Genomic DNA, 14,306 nt, shown 5'->3' with positions numbered 1-14,306 from the left:
AGCGGCCACTATGTGCCAGACTTTGACAGGCAGATTGTAAGCAACATCTCATGATGTCCTCACAACAGCCAGGTGATGTCGGCTAGAGTGATACTTCATTTATTCAACAGTACTTCTGGGCCTCGCCCCTGGGAATAAAATGGTCAGCAGCACAGAGCCCTTACCCTCATTGTGAGGGAGACTGCAAAGGAAAACTACCCAAGATCTGGAAATAAGACGAAGAGATTACTCCAAGCTTGTCTATGCAGTCATATTAGAATATTGTCCAGTTGGTCTACCTGTTGGTCATCTGATGCTTTAGGGGAAGGTAACTTTGACAGTACTGTTTAATATCAGATAGAGTCCTGACTCTGTGAAGTCAGATGTTACCTTTGTAAAAGTTGGATAAGTCGCTCTAGCAATTACACTTTGGAATATAGATCTAAAGTAATTGAAAGCTGGATCTTTTTCTTTCTTTTTTTTTTTTTTTAAGATTTTACTTTTTTATTTGACAGAGAGTGAGCACAAGTGGGAGTGGGGGTGGTGTGGGAGAGGGAGATGTAGTCTCTCTGATGAGCAGAGAGACCCCAAAATCTGGGTCTTTTTTTTTTTTTTTTAAGATTTTGTTTATTTATTTGACAGAGATCACAAGTAGGCAGAGAGGCAGACAGAGAGAGGAGGAAGCAGGCTCCCCGCTGAGCAGAGAGCCTGATGCGGGCTTTAGGACCCTGGGATCATGATTAAGCCAGCCGTCCTGAAATACTATCTCTGAGGTAAATGAGAAGGGGCTACATCAATTACCTTTGCTGGGTGTGCCCTTCAAATGAATGTGATGCTGGTGTTCTTATGGCTAACACTTTAACAGATGTTATTGTAGCAAATGTTGTCTGACCTACCGCTTGGACAGACCAGAGTACACGTAATTGTATACAGGTTGAAAAAAGACATGAACTAACATTAAACAAAAAAAAAAAAGAGGAAGGGTGCCTGGGTGGCTCAGTGGGTGAAGCCTCTGCCTTCAGCTCAGGTCATGATCCCAGAGTCTTGGGATCAAGCTCCGCATAGGGCTCTCCGCTCAGCAGGGAGCCTGCTTCCCCTTCTCTCTCTGCCGGCCTCTCTGCCTACTTGTGATCTCTCCCTCTCTGTCAAATAAATACATAATCTTTAAAAAAAAAAAAAAAGAGAGAAGGAAATTCTGACATATGCTACAACATGGGTTAACTTTGAGGCGGTTATGTTCAGTGAAAGCAGCCAGTCACAAAAACACAAAAGTCATTTGACTCCACTTACGTGAGATACCCAGAGTAGTTAAAGTTACAGAGACAGAAAGTAGCATGGTGTTTGCCAGGAGGAGGCAGGAGGAGGCAGGGAGAAATGACGAGTCATGGTTTAATGGGCACAGAATTTTATAAGATGAGAGTTCTAGAGATTGTACAAACATGAGAATGTAATTAACTGCAGTGAGCTATACACTTAAAAATGGTCAAGGTGATACATTTTATATTATGTATCATTTACCACAAAATTTTTAAAATGCCTTAAGTTGCAAATCATTTGTTGTTGTTGTTGTTTTTGGAAATAGAGGCGAATGAGTTGTGTCTGATAGAAAAGATAACCTCAAAGTCTACAGTTTTATGTCCTTGGAAGACATTGAAACCATTTGTTTCTTATTTAACTTTGCAATTTTATCCCAGCATTGTTTTCCACTGACTAGTGACTATATATCAGATTTTCATGTTTTCCTTTGAACCAGCATTGTCATCTTACTGGTTCTCTCAATAATGAGTTAAATAAATCTTTGACATATGCTCACTATTTTGTATGAGAGTTCTTCATGTTGAAGTGTCAATTTTAATGGCTATAATACTCTAATATATTCAATTAGTGGCCATTTTTGGGCCTTTAGGTTAATTCTTCTTTATTGCTATTATATATAATTTGAGGTAAACAGTACTAAAGTTAAATCTTTGTACACATACTTAAATAGTTTCCTAGAATATCCTCTGGAAAGTGGAATTGCTGGATTAAAAGATATACATATTTTAAAAATCTAATTTTAAGTTTTACCAAATTGTTAAATGCACAATCAGATCCCACAGGGTTTGAAACAAACAATCTTTGCTCTCTATCTGTCCCTTTCCATGCTCAAGTTATAGGACCCAGACAACCCGTTCCAGCTTTTTAACTGTTTCTTCTGGTATTTATCTTGATATAAATTGTATGCTTGTACTGTTAGTTCTTGATTTTTCAATTTTGATGTTTTATATGATCTTTTTATGATGGAAGATGAGAATTTAGCTCCCAGGCAGAATCTCTCCCATTCCCATTTTATCTCTGATTCTGTAAACCCCTCTCATTCCTCTCCTCCACACACCTCTTTTCCCCACCCTTTCAGTATAATTCTATCGATTTGGTTAAAACAATATTAATCCTTATGTTATTATGGCTATGTCAGTGTAGTTTATAGCTGAGCCATATGTTGAACTATGATTACATTTTTTTTCTTGCACAGCTTCTAAATTTCCTGGACTTGTCTCCTTTTTCCTGTTTGCCTAGTATAAAAAAAATTTCAACTTAATTGACGTAAAATTGACATAAAGTAAAATATGAAAATATTTTATGTGTACAGGACAGTGAGTTTTGACTAACATGTACACCACATAATCAAGATTTAAAAAAAAAAAATTCCATCAACCCCAGCAAATTCCCTTCTGTTTTGCAGTCACTGATTGGGGATTCTATCACTAGACATTAGTTTTACCAGTTCTTGAAGTTCATGTAAATGGGATAATTTTTTGCAAAATTACAGTTTGAAGGGGTGCCTGGGTGGTTCAGCCAGGAAAGCATGTGACTCTTGAGTTCGACCCCACGTTGGGTGTAGAGATTACTTAAAAAAACAAAACAAAACAAAACAAAAACTTTTTTAAAAAAGAGAATTATAGCTTGAAGAGAGAGGTATATACAAAAGCAATTATAGTTGTGTGTAATAAGTAGAAACAAGCTTGAAGAACACAAGTCGTTCCAGTGTTGGGTCACTAAAGGAGTCTTGGAGGAATTAAAAAAACAAACCACCATCACCATCTGCAGCACTAGTTAGAATTAACCTGGAACAGAAAGAGGTGTTATGTATGGAAGACAGGGAGTGCTAATGGGAAGGAGGTCCAGACAGAAGGAAGCGCAGAACACGGCCCTGGAGGCAACAGCAATCCAGTTCGGACTCAAGCGTAGATTTCCTAACTTGTCCATTATATCACCACGAAATTCATTTATTCTCCAAGATTTCCCCAGTGCAAGCAGGACAATTATGAAACAATAAGATGACGTCCCAGTCACGGTTCAATGTTTTCCACTCACTAAACTGTAAACTCTTTGAAAGAAAAACTTCATAATTAAACCCTTGCCACGTAGTAAGCATTAATATTGGTCGAACTGACGAATGAATGAAAGAACGAACGAACGAATTCGCGGGTGTATGCAAGCCCCTGGAAAAAATGAGCGCCTTCGGAGGTGCACTATGGCCCAGAAGCCCCAGGACCAGGAAGGTGCGGGGGCCGACTCCAAAGGCCAAGGCGACGCTCTAGGAGAGCATTGCGCTCCATGCGGTGGTGTCGCTCTAGCCGTGAGGGCGCCGCTCTATGGCAGCCGGGGAAGGCGGGGCGGTGGGCGTCCCGGGCCTTTTTGTCCCGACGCGGCTGGAGCGCGCTCAGCGCGTGCGTACGCGGCGGCGGTTGGCAGCGAGCTCCCGTGTGAAGTGAGGCAAGGCGAGGCGCCTCCGGACCCACGGACCGACAGACCGAGCGGCCCCTCCGGCCGTCGGCGGCCAGGCGGCCAGAGATGTTGTCTGGGAAGAAGGCCGCGGCGGCGGCGGCGGCGGCGGCAGCCGCGGCGGCGGCCGGGAATGAGGCCGGCCCCGGGGCGGCGGGCGGCGCGGAGAACGGCTCCGAGGTGGCCGCGCAGCCCACGGGCCTGTCGGGCCCTGCCGAGGCCGGCCCGGGGGTGGCCGGGGAGCGCACTCCCCGCAAGAAAGAGCCTCCGCGGGCTTCGCCTCCCGGGGGCCTGGCGGAGCCGCCGGGGTCCGCCGGGCCTCAAGCCGGGCCTACCGTCGTGCCTGGATCTGCGACCCCCATGGAAACGGGAATCGCCGAGACTCCGGAGGGGCGACGGACCAGCCGGCGCAAGCGAGCGAAGGTGAGCCGCGACCCCGTCCCGCGCGCCTTAGCCCCGGGTGCCCGGCTCCCTCGAGGTTGCCGGCCCCCGGCCACCCCCACCTCCCCCCCAGCTGGGTGGGTGGGTGTGTGGGGTGAGGGAGGCGGAGGGCTCGCGCCGGCTGAATGCGCTCTTTGTGCGGGGACCCGGGCGTCTCGGGAAAGGGGCCCCGATGGGAGGGGTGGTAGACTCCTTACATCTGTACACCTTTTCTTTTCTGGGCTGGGAAACATGGCTCCCCGACGTGGAGTTCTGGCCGGCGTTGCTGGAGACAGGCACGGCTTGTTTGTCCGCAGATGTGTCTGGAGGCCCCCGGGCTGTGTTTGAGGAGTTTCAACTGGGCGCGCGTTGAGGCTGTGGGGGTTATGCTAAAGAAATGGCTTTAGCTATGGAGACGGAAAAGAACATTTTTTTTTTTTTTTAAGGCCTGCTGTGCGCTAGTTTTCCTCTTTTATTCTCTCAACGATCTCTTGACATAGAATATTTACAGATTGAGGAACCTGATGAAGAGAGCTAATGTCAGCTAGTCAGGGTGCAAAAAGATAGGGAAAGAAAAAGACTTGTCACCCGAACAGTGTATACAGACAACAGCTGCCTCACATCTCCGGGCGCCAGATGCTGTGTTCAGGGCGTCACTAACATTTTATTTTTGCTAAACACCAGTGGGCAGGTATTGTTAGCCCCGCTTTAGGAAGTGAGCAAGCAGAGGCACACAGTGGAAGCAAACTTGCCCAGAGTCGCATAACTCAGTCCGTGGTGGAACGGGAATCTAGGCTTAAGTTGGGAGAAGGTAGCCTCGGCCTCAGACAAAGGACCACATGGGAACACCAGCTGTGCAGGGCCCTAAGGCAGAATTAGGGCATGGACTTTTTAGACTTGGGTGTTTTCTGGAGATGTATACTTTTAAAATAAATACTGAAAATCATGCAATTCATATCGTTTATGCATATAACAAGTTTTCTGTCTGTATGTAATTTTTAAAAGGGTATGTCAAGTCTGTGTGGGAAGAGCTTCTTGAGAAGAGCATTAGCCAGACTGAGCCCTCGGATTCAACTGCCCACTCAAGACATCTCTCCAAGAATAAAAAACCCTTTGCCAAAAAAAGGAAAGGTTTTTGGGGGCTTTTATCAACGCATGGGTTAGAAAAGACATAGGTTGGAGAAATAGAGGGCAGAAGCCCAAGGGTTTTCTTTTCCATTCTTTTTTTTTTTTTTTTTTTTTTTTTAAGATTTTATTTATTTGACAGAGAGAGAGCTATCACAAGTACGCAGAGAGGGAGGGGGAAGCAGGCTCCCTGCTGAGAGAGCAGAGAGGCAATGCCCCATCCCAGGACCCTGAGATCACGACAGGAGCCAAGGCTTAACCCACTGAGCCACCCATGTAAAGGGTTTTCATTTTACTATTTTAATAGGAAGTATGGCCAGAAACCATGTGATAAGATTTTTTTTCTTTCTTTCTTTTTTTTTTTTTTTTTTGTGAATGATATTTTTTAGGATTTTATTTATTTGACAGGCAGAGATCACAAGGAGGCAGAGGGAGGAATGGAAGCAGGCTCCCTGCTGTGCAGACAGAATGTGGGGCTCCATCCCAGGACCCCGGACCATGCCTGAGCCCCACTGAGCCACACAGGCGCCCCTTTTTTGTTGTTTTTTGTTTATTTATTTGACAGACAGAGATCACAAGTAGGCAGAGAGAGAAGGGGAAGCAGGCTCCCCGCCAAGCAGAGAGCCCGATGCAGAGCTCAATCCCAGGAGCCCGGGACCATGACCTGAGCTAAAGGCAGGGGCTTTAAGCCACTGAGCCGCCCAGGCACCCCTATCATGTGCCCTCTTTAATGCCCATCGCCCAGTTATCCCACCCCCCGCCCTTTTTATAAAAGATTTTGTTTGAGAGAAAGAGCTTGGGAGTGGCCTAGGGAGAGGGATAAGTAGCCTCTCTGCTGAGCAGGGATCCTGGTGGGGGGCTCGATCCCAGGACCCCAGGATCATGACCTGAGCTGAAGGCAGATGCTTAACGACTGAGCCACCCAGGCGCCCTGATACTCTTTTTTATTATAGCCATTCTAGTGGATGTGAAGTGGTATCTCATGATGGTTTTGATATGCATTTCCCTAATGACTGATGATACTGAACATCTTTTCTTATGCTTATTGGTCATTAGTTAGTTGTATATCTGTGATGAAATGTCTGTTCAGATCCTTGGCTTGTTTTTAAACTGGGTTGTATTTTTATATGGTGATTATGAAAGCTTTTTATTTTGATGTCCAGTTTGTTTATTTTTCTTTTGTTCCTTTTGCTTATGGGGTTATATCCAAGAAACCGTTGTCTAATCCCATGTCATGAAGATCTGCTTCCATGTTTTCTTCTAAGAGTTTAGGCTTATTGGATCTATGATCATGTTGGAGTTAATTTTTGTATATGGTATAAAGTAGGAGTTCAACTGCATTCTTTTTATGTGGATATCCCCTTGTCCCAGCACATTTTATTGAAGACTATTCTCTCCCCCTTTGAATGGTTGGCACCCTCATTGGTTGGCCATAAATGTAAAGGTTTGTTTCTGGACCATCATTGCTGTCCCACTGATCTGTATTTTTGTTCTATGCCAGTACCACATTGTCCTGATTACTGTGACTTTGTGTAGTAAGTTGTGTGTGTGTGTGTGTGTGTGTGTGTGTGTGAAATAATAAGTTTTTTCTTTGTGAAATCAGGAAGTTTGATTTCTTCAACTGTGCTCTTTTTTCAAGATTCTTTTGGATATTCTGTGACCCTTTTATTTCCACATGAATTTTAGAATCAGTTTATCAGTATCTGAAAAAAAGGCAACTGATATTCTGATTGGGATTGCCTTGAATCTGTAGATCAATTTGGGACATATCATAAGATTTCTATCTTTATAATTTTCCTGGGTTTAATTCCTGTTACACTGTTTTTCCATTGTGATTAGCTCTGAAACTCTAAAGAGAAAAGTGGGTTACCTGTTTATTTGGGGGAGCAACTAGGAAGTAAGGTACTAGGGAAACTGATCTATTCCTCACCAGCCTTGGGAGCCAGAGGAAACAGACCTCAAGGGATAGAGTATGCATTAAAGGAGGAAAAAGCAAGCTGAGTCCAGTATAAACTAGCCTTGCCTCAAGAGTTCTGAGGTATATGCAGGGGGGTATATCTGTATGTAGAAATGTAGATTCAATAGGGGACATGGATACAGATGTTTTTTATATAGTTTTGTAACTAAAACGAGGTTCAGTGTATTGGGAGGGGTCCATGCAGTTGGGAGGTCCCTAAAGGTTAAGTTGCATTAGTTCCAGAATATAGTCATCTCTGACTGTGTATGCTAATATTATGGCAAATATTTAAGGTTTGGATTTGTTAAGTTGGGTTGGGACTTTAGTTAGGAACTTTAGGGTTGGGACTTGAGGAATGGTGGCCTTCAACTGGGCCTTGAAAAAGCACAGAATTTAGAAAAATATTCGGAAAAGGAGTTAATTTTTCTCCCTATGATTCATTTTCCTCAGGAAAATAAACTTGTAAGGTTTTTAGGTTTAGATATAATGTAAACAAAGTACTTATTATGGTGTTTGGCTTAGAGTAAGAAACCCAGTAATTAAGTACTACCAGTGGAAAAAGGTAGTGAAACATGCTTAATATATTCTGTGGTTTGAGAAGCAGCAGGAGTCCAGAATGGACAGTTGAACATTGGGAACAAGGGGCAAGTGAATTTAATTGAAAATGACATTTTTCTAGGAGCAAGATAAACTGGAGGGATCAGTAGTATTTAGGTTATAGAGTCATGTCCAGGTTATAGAGAGAGCCAAACACTAAACCTGTGCTAGTCAATATGGTAACCAGTAGCCCATGTTACTAGTATGACTGAGGAAACGGAGTTTTTCTTTTAAACTTGAATCACATGGCTAAGTGCTCAATAGCCACATGTGGCTATTGCTGCCATATTGGAAGCACAGATCAAAACGTTGCCATTATCACAAAAAATGGTATCAGACAGCACTGTACTAGACTGAGAAGTGCAGACCTGAAGTGCTGTAACAATTCAGAGAAAGAAAAGATAGTACTTGCAAGTTTGGAATAGTTAGGAAATAATTTGCAGTTGGGATGAGCTTTGAATTCTGGCATTGGATTAACAGAAGCAGGTGGGAATCCATAGAACAACACTGAGGACTTTTTGACTAGTGTGTTAGAAAATGGCTAAAAGTAAGTTCATCTCGTTAGAGCCAGGAAGTTTCTATGCTGGTTTGAAAAACTTGGCATTCACCTTTAAACTATCTAAAAATATCACGTGTTTGGGAAATCAGTATGGCAGTTGTGCCCTAGGTGACTTAAAAGGAAGAAAGATTAAGAAGACTGGAGCCTTAAGATGATTGGAAAATGAATGAAGCGTTGTGGCAAGGGTGAGGAAGAGAAGGGAGAGACTAGAAGTGTAAATTTCAGAGTCATCTGACTTACATCTGCCTGACAGACATCTTTATGTCCTTGGTTGTAAGTAGTTGTAGAACCTCCAAAGTCTTAGAGGATTTTACTTAGGGATGAGAGGGCCTCAGTACTTTGTGAGTATTGTTTTTCTCAGGGGAATAGTTTTTAATTTTTTAGAGTTTTTAAGATTCTTTCAGATGGTTTAACTTTTTATTAAGTGGAGAAACTTTTTTTTTTTACAAAATAAAACTTTATCCAAAATCAAGTAGTATTTGTCTGTTTTATATATATATATATATTTTTTTTTTTTTTTAAAGATTTTATTTATTTATTTGACAGAGATCACAAGTAGGCAGAGAGGCAGGCAGAGAGAGAGGGGGAAGCAGGCTCCCCGCCGAACAGAGAGCCCGATGCGGGGCTCGATTCCAGGACCCCAGGATCACGACCTGAGCTGAAGGCAGAGGCTTTAACCCACTGAGCCACCCAGGCGCCCCTTGCCTGTTTTATATTAAGAAGTTTTTTAAAATTTAATTTAATTTTTATTTATTTATTTATTTTTTTAAGATTTTATTTATTTGACAGAGTGAGAGAGCACAAGCAGGGTGAGCAGCAGCAGGAGAGGGAGAAGCAGTTCCCCGCCAAGCAATGAGCCTGATGCAGGGCTCGATCCCAGGACCCTGGGATTATGACGTGAGTCGAAGGCAGATGCTTAAGCAACTGAGCCACCCAGACACCCTGTATTAAGAAGTTTAATTTTATAACCTTTATTTTAGTTGTCAGTCTTTGAGAAAATGAGGCTTTTCTTTTATAGAGAGATCACCAAATTTGACAATGGAGATTAAGCTTTATTGTTGCCATTTTATTTTGGTCTCAGAATCCAGTTTTATTATTTCAGTTGTTTATGAAGTCTTGTAAGACCCAGTGCTTGATAAGATCCAGTGATTGATAAGTAGTGCAAATGGTTGTTTTTTTAGCTTGTCTTGTCATCTCAGGACACTGTCTTGGTTGAACAGATTGCAGAAGAAATTTCATTGTTAGGTCTACCCCAGATTTATTACCCAAGCATTACAAGTTCATGTGTTTGTTGTTGGCCTCCAAAGGATTATGGTTTGGTGGAACACATATAAATGTGTATTTAAATGAATCCTGAAGAATCTTAGGGTTCTGTGAAACAGATTTTTTTTTTCCTTGCTATTGCTGTTTTTAAATACTACCTATAGATATTTTTGCTCCTACTTCTAGGTGTTTTTCTGATCTCTTTCTTTCCCTGAAAACTAAGAACTCTGTATTCCTTCTTAGTAGCTACTACTTCGTGAAAAGATTGGGTTAAACAATGTTAAAAAGTGTTTTTGCTGCACAACTTCTCAGTAGCTTTAATGTGAATGTGATTGTCCTAGAGGGGTCCTGCAGTGTTTCCCAGACTTGATCGTGGGTTTTTCTTCAAAGGGTATACAGTCCTGTGGAACATCCTTTGGAAAGAGCTGAACTACTGCAGTAGAAAGGATCTTACGTTATTTCAGAATTTGCACATTGCCCAGTTCCACAATAGGCATTTGTTAAGTGATTATTGATTAAATGGATGAGATTGATGAACAGAGGCTTAAAGGGCCAAATCTTTGGGGGTAGGGACGGGGTCAAGCACTGTTGAGGGCTAAAAGAAAGGAGACTGCATACTCCTGTAACATGTGTTACATTTTCTGACCCCTCTCCCTCTTTGAAACTTTTCCCTTCTTGCAGCTTTTTTACCTGTTGTCCTGAGGTCTGTTCTTAAAGTGTATCTCAGTTAAGTAGGGTGAAGTTTAGTATCGAGATTTCTAGAGGTTTTATTGTAAAGTCTCTCGATTTACCTGATAAGGACCGATAGTTTTTAACTAGAATTTCAGCTTATTAAGGGCACGGAGACTTTCATTTATAATTGTTTTCTCTGTTGTGGCCATGTACTCAGTGTTCTGTATTTGATAGATGAAACTATTGTTCATGTGTTATAAATAAGAATCTTAGAGTATGGATCAGAACTGTTTAATTTATCCTTAATTTTTTGTTTCCATTTTCTGACACAATCCGTGTTACCACCCCTAGCCGCCCACTCCCCTGCCTGAGTGTATTCATGTCATAGAAAGAAAAGAAAAGAAAGAGGCAAATAAAAGCTGGCCGAATATGGAGCTATTTCAAAGATATTTCAAAAATTAAAGGAGATTACACTTGTGATCTGCAGGACTATTAATTTCAGAAACCAAATAAATTAGGTACGTTACATGTGGAAATCATAATGTCTTTGCTCTGTCTCCAGATCTAATGAATTTTTATTTCATTCATTTTATTGTTTCATTGAATCTGAAATAGAGAGTGGTTGTTGCTCTGGCTTCCTGGAATCTTTCTAGGGAGGAGTTACAGTGACAGTTAGTGTTCTAAGGCTGGTGAGTATTTGTGATACTATATTATACATTCAGGCAAATAGGTTCATTATAATCTTTCCTATCTTAAGTTGCTTTATCCCCAATAAGACAATCGCCAAGATTGTTTCCTCTTTATACTTATTACCTAGTTCTCTCCTTTTATAACCAGAGTGTGAATTAGTAGTAAGACCTGTGGTCTCCATTTCTGTTTCACTTAATTTGTTGTAGTAAAGATTCTTTGCTTTCATCATTCAACTCTCTTAGGTCACCAGTTATTTTTTAAGCAAATGTACTTTTTCGTAGTTTTAATTTGGCTGCTGCCATTTGCAGTTTTTATTAACTGCCATTTCTCCCCATTTGGTTTCTGGGATTTTGCTGTTCTACCATTCAATAGTAGAAGTACAGGCCTGGCCTGCCTGACAGTCTTTTGTTATTTTGGTTAACTGTTTTTTTTTTTGTTTTTTTTTTTTTTTAAGATTTTACTTATTTATTTGACAGAGATCACAAGTAGGCAGGGGGAACCAGGCTTCCTGCTGAGCAGAGAGCCTGATGCAGGGCTTGATCCCAGGACCCTGGGATCCTGACCTCAGGTGAAGGCAGAGGCTTTAACCCACTGAGCCACCCAGGCACCCCTGGTTAACTGCATTTTTATCTCAGGTTATTTTAGTCTTTGTTGAAACATCATGTTGAACATGATGTATACGTACATGTGAATACATAAGCACATACAAACATACCTGTATATACATACACATATTTTGAAAGAGTTCTCAGGAGTTGTAGAGAGCCTCAGATTCATCTAAATGTCAGTACTGTGATGTAAAATTGATAGATTAAGCTAAATCTGAACTGACACGATATTGTTTCATGAGAGATTTTAGGGGTTTGGCTTTGTTTTGTTTTTATTTATTTATGTAATCTCTACATCCAGCATGGGTTACAGGCAAACTCATGACCCTAAGATCAGGAGTCATGTGCTCTTGCGACTGAGCCAGCCAGGTACTCCCGAGATTCTGTTTTTAATAGCTACCTATTATGAACTAGCTTGTTCCTTGTTATTTGCTTGTTTCCCTTAAAATTTGAATTTAAAAGGCAGTTCACTTTCACTGATGGTTCCAAATTGAGTCCCTGGTTTAGATGTTCACTGTATTTAGCTTTCCCTGGTGTAATCTCCATATAGGTAGAGTACAGAGAGATGGATGAAAGCTTGGCCAACCTCTCAGAAGATGAGTATTATTCAGAAGAAGAGAGAAATGCTAAAGCAGAGAAAGAAAAGAAGCTTCCCCCACCACCCCCTCAAGCCCCACCTGAGGAAGAAAACGAAAGCGAGCCTGAAGAACCATCTGGTGAGTTATAGTAACCAACTAGTTTTGTTTTATCTTGGAAATAAGAAAAAATGGATTAATTCCTATTCTGCTGCGTTATGTCTTTATCTTCGGTTTATAGTCTGTTGACAGTGTGTGTCTGTAGTGTATTTATGTGTGTATTTTTATACGCACACTTGCATACATATACAGTGGTACTGACATTTTGTGTGTGTGTACACATGTAGAAGGAAAGTAAAAGATGGGGATGGAAGGATAGTGACAGTGTAAGGCACTTGGAAGTTGGAGAAATAAACAATTCGAGAAAACATACAGAAAGCCAAATCTAAAGACCAAACCCCTCAGATTTATCTCTGATTCAGAATTTGTAGATTATTCTGGTCAAATTATGCATTTACCACATAGTTAGATACTTTCTGATAAAACCTTCAGAGTCAGGGTTAGTTTTGAGAACAATTTCCTGGTGAACCAATGTTAAAATACATTATAAAGTCAAGAAGAAAAGGACTAAGTGGCTTTTCAAAGGAATGGTAGAAGAGAAGGTTATGAAGAGATTCTAAACTGAGTCTTCCTATGACAGTGGAAGGATTATTGGAGACTGTGGTACTGGTTTTAGATCTTCAAACATCTTCGAAGAATTCTCACTAACATTCCCCAAGACTAAGTCCTACTGAGGATACCCAGACCAAGTACGGGTACCCTTCTGGTTTGGAGAGACCAAACAAAAGCAGAATCTTAATTAATTTTTCATATCGTCTGTCCTTAATGGCTTTTCATTAACTTCTTGATTTTGAATTTTTACTGAGTTCTTCTCCTTAACGTTCTTTTTGTATTTCTAATAGCTCCAGGCTCATTTATCTCTCTAATTCTTCTAGTCCTGCATCTTTTAAAAACAAAATGTTTGTTTCAGATCCTGTCTGCTGTGTCTTGCATGACTTTCATAGGTACCCAAATAGAGACATATTTAATTTGAGAAATTTTATCTTTTCTTTTAGTTTTTTGGGGGTGGTTCTCCCCTGTGATGTCATATAAATCACCAGGTGTTATTATTATTATTTTTTTAAAGGATTCTTACTGATGTATCACTTGAGAGAATTACAGGTCAGGTGTTAATTTATATTTAGATTTACAATTTACCAAACAGATTCTGGCCGAAACTCTCAAAAATTAAAATTTATAATTTCAGTAATTATTGTAAAATGTAATAAAAACATGGTTTGAAAACATTTAAGCCAGATGATTAGATTCTGGGTTCAATTTATCTCAGGAATCAAGGGTTTTCTAAGAATGGTTTCCCTAAAACTTTGTTAAAATGACTTCTTGGGGAATTACTAGCAGTGATCTGTTACCTCTGGGACAGATGTCCCTGACGCAAATGTAGTCTTCACACGGCAAATCACCACCTCTCTTTTTGTTGATTTTTTTTTTCTTTCTAGTCTTTTATATTTAGCTCTCATCCCTTCTTTCTGTCCTTGCCTTCAACTTCTCCCTTGATTCTCTATTCCTTTTTCTTCTGTATTCTTCTGTGATTCTTGCCTTTCTTTTCTTCTACCTTTGCTGTGGACTTACTGATGAATTAGGTATATGGGGATAAGCCTTGACATCTGTCATAGTTCAAGAGGCTTCTGATTTCTTGGCTCTGAGTGTTCTTCAGTATGTGATCGGATAGTTCAGATGCTGCTCATCCTCTTGGTGTGTGAGTAGTTGTCCGTCTCCAGTGAACAACTAACTGACTTACACTTTCTTGTTCCTCTCAACATTTTAAACCTGGTGTTGATATTTTCTTTTCCATGAAAAAGAAAAAGGTTTTTTATATTGTTTTTATATGTTTATTTTTCCATTAATGTGGAATGTAGCACTGTTGCTACAAGAAGTAAATATCTTATTAAAGAGATTTAGGATTTGGGGAACCATCTTTATGCTATTATGTTGTTAAATTTTCATCCAGTGGTTTAAATAAGTTATCTTAGTATTTT

The 14,306-nt window shown here is 40.8% G+C and overlaps 1 protein-coding gene across 4 annotated transcripts in view; it reads left to right on the top strand.

Annotated features, from left to right (window-relative positions):
- Window positions 1–3,641: 3,641 nt before the first annotated feature.
- KDM1A (lysine demethylase 1A) overlaps window positions 3,642–14,306 on the top strand; it is a 58,496-nt gene continuing 47,831 nt past the window's right edge. For 3 of the 4 annotated variants that reach the window (XM_032303222.1, XM_032303221.1, XM_032303220.1), the window contains exons 1-2: window positions 3,642–4,167; window positions 12,186–12,351. In XM_032303222.1, the coding sequence (XP_032159113.1) occupies window positions 3,814–4,167; window positions 12,186–12,351 (520 nt within the window). In that variant the 5' untranslated portion in view covers window positions 3,642–3,813. The remainder of the gene's footprint in view (window positions 4,168–12,185; window positions 12,352–14,306) is intronic. The other variant, XM_032303223.1, reaches the window with a different exon arrangement.

Source organism: Mustela erminea, chromosome 10 (assembly GCF_009829155.1).
Source record: "Mustela erminea isolate mMusErm1 chromosome 10, mMusErm1.Pri, whole genome shotgun sequence".
Classification (NCBI taxonomy): Eukaryota; Metazoa; Chordata; class Mammalia; order Carnivora; family Mustelidae; genus Mustela; species Mustela erminea.
This window is presented reverse-complemented; position numbering and strand designations above follow the sequence as displayed.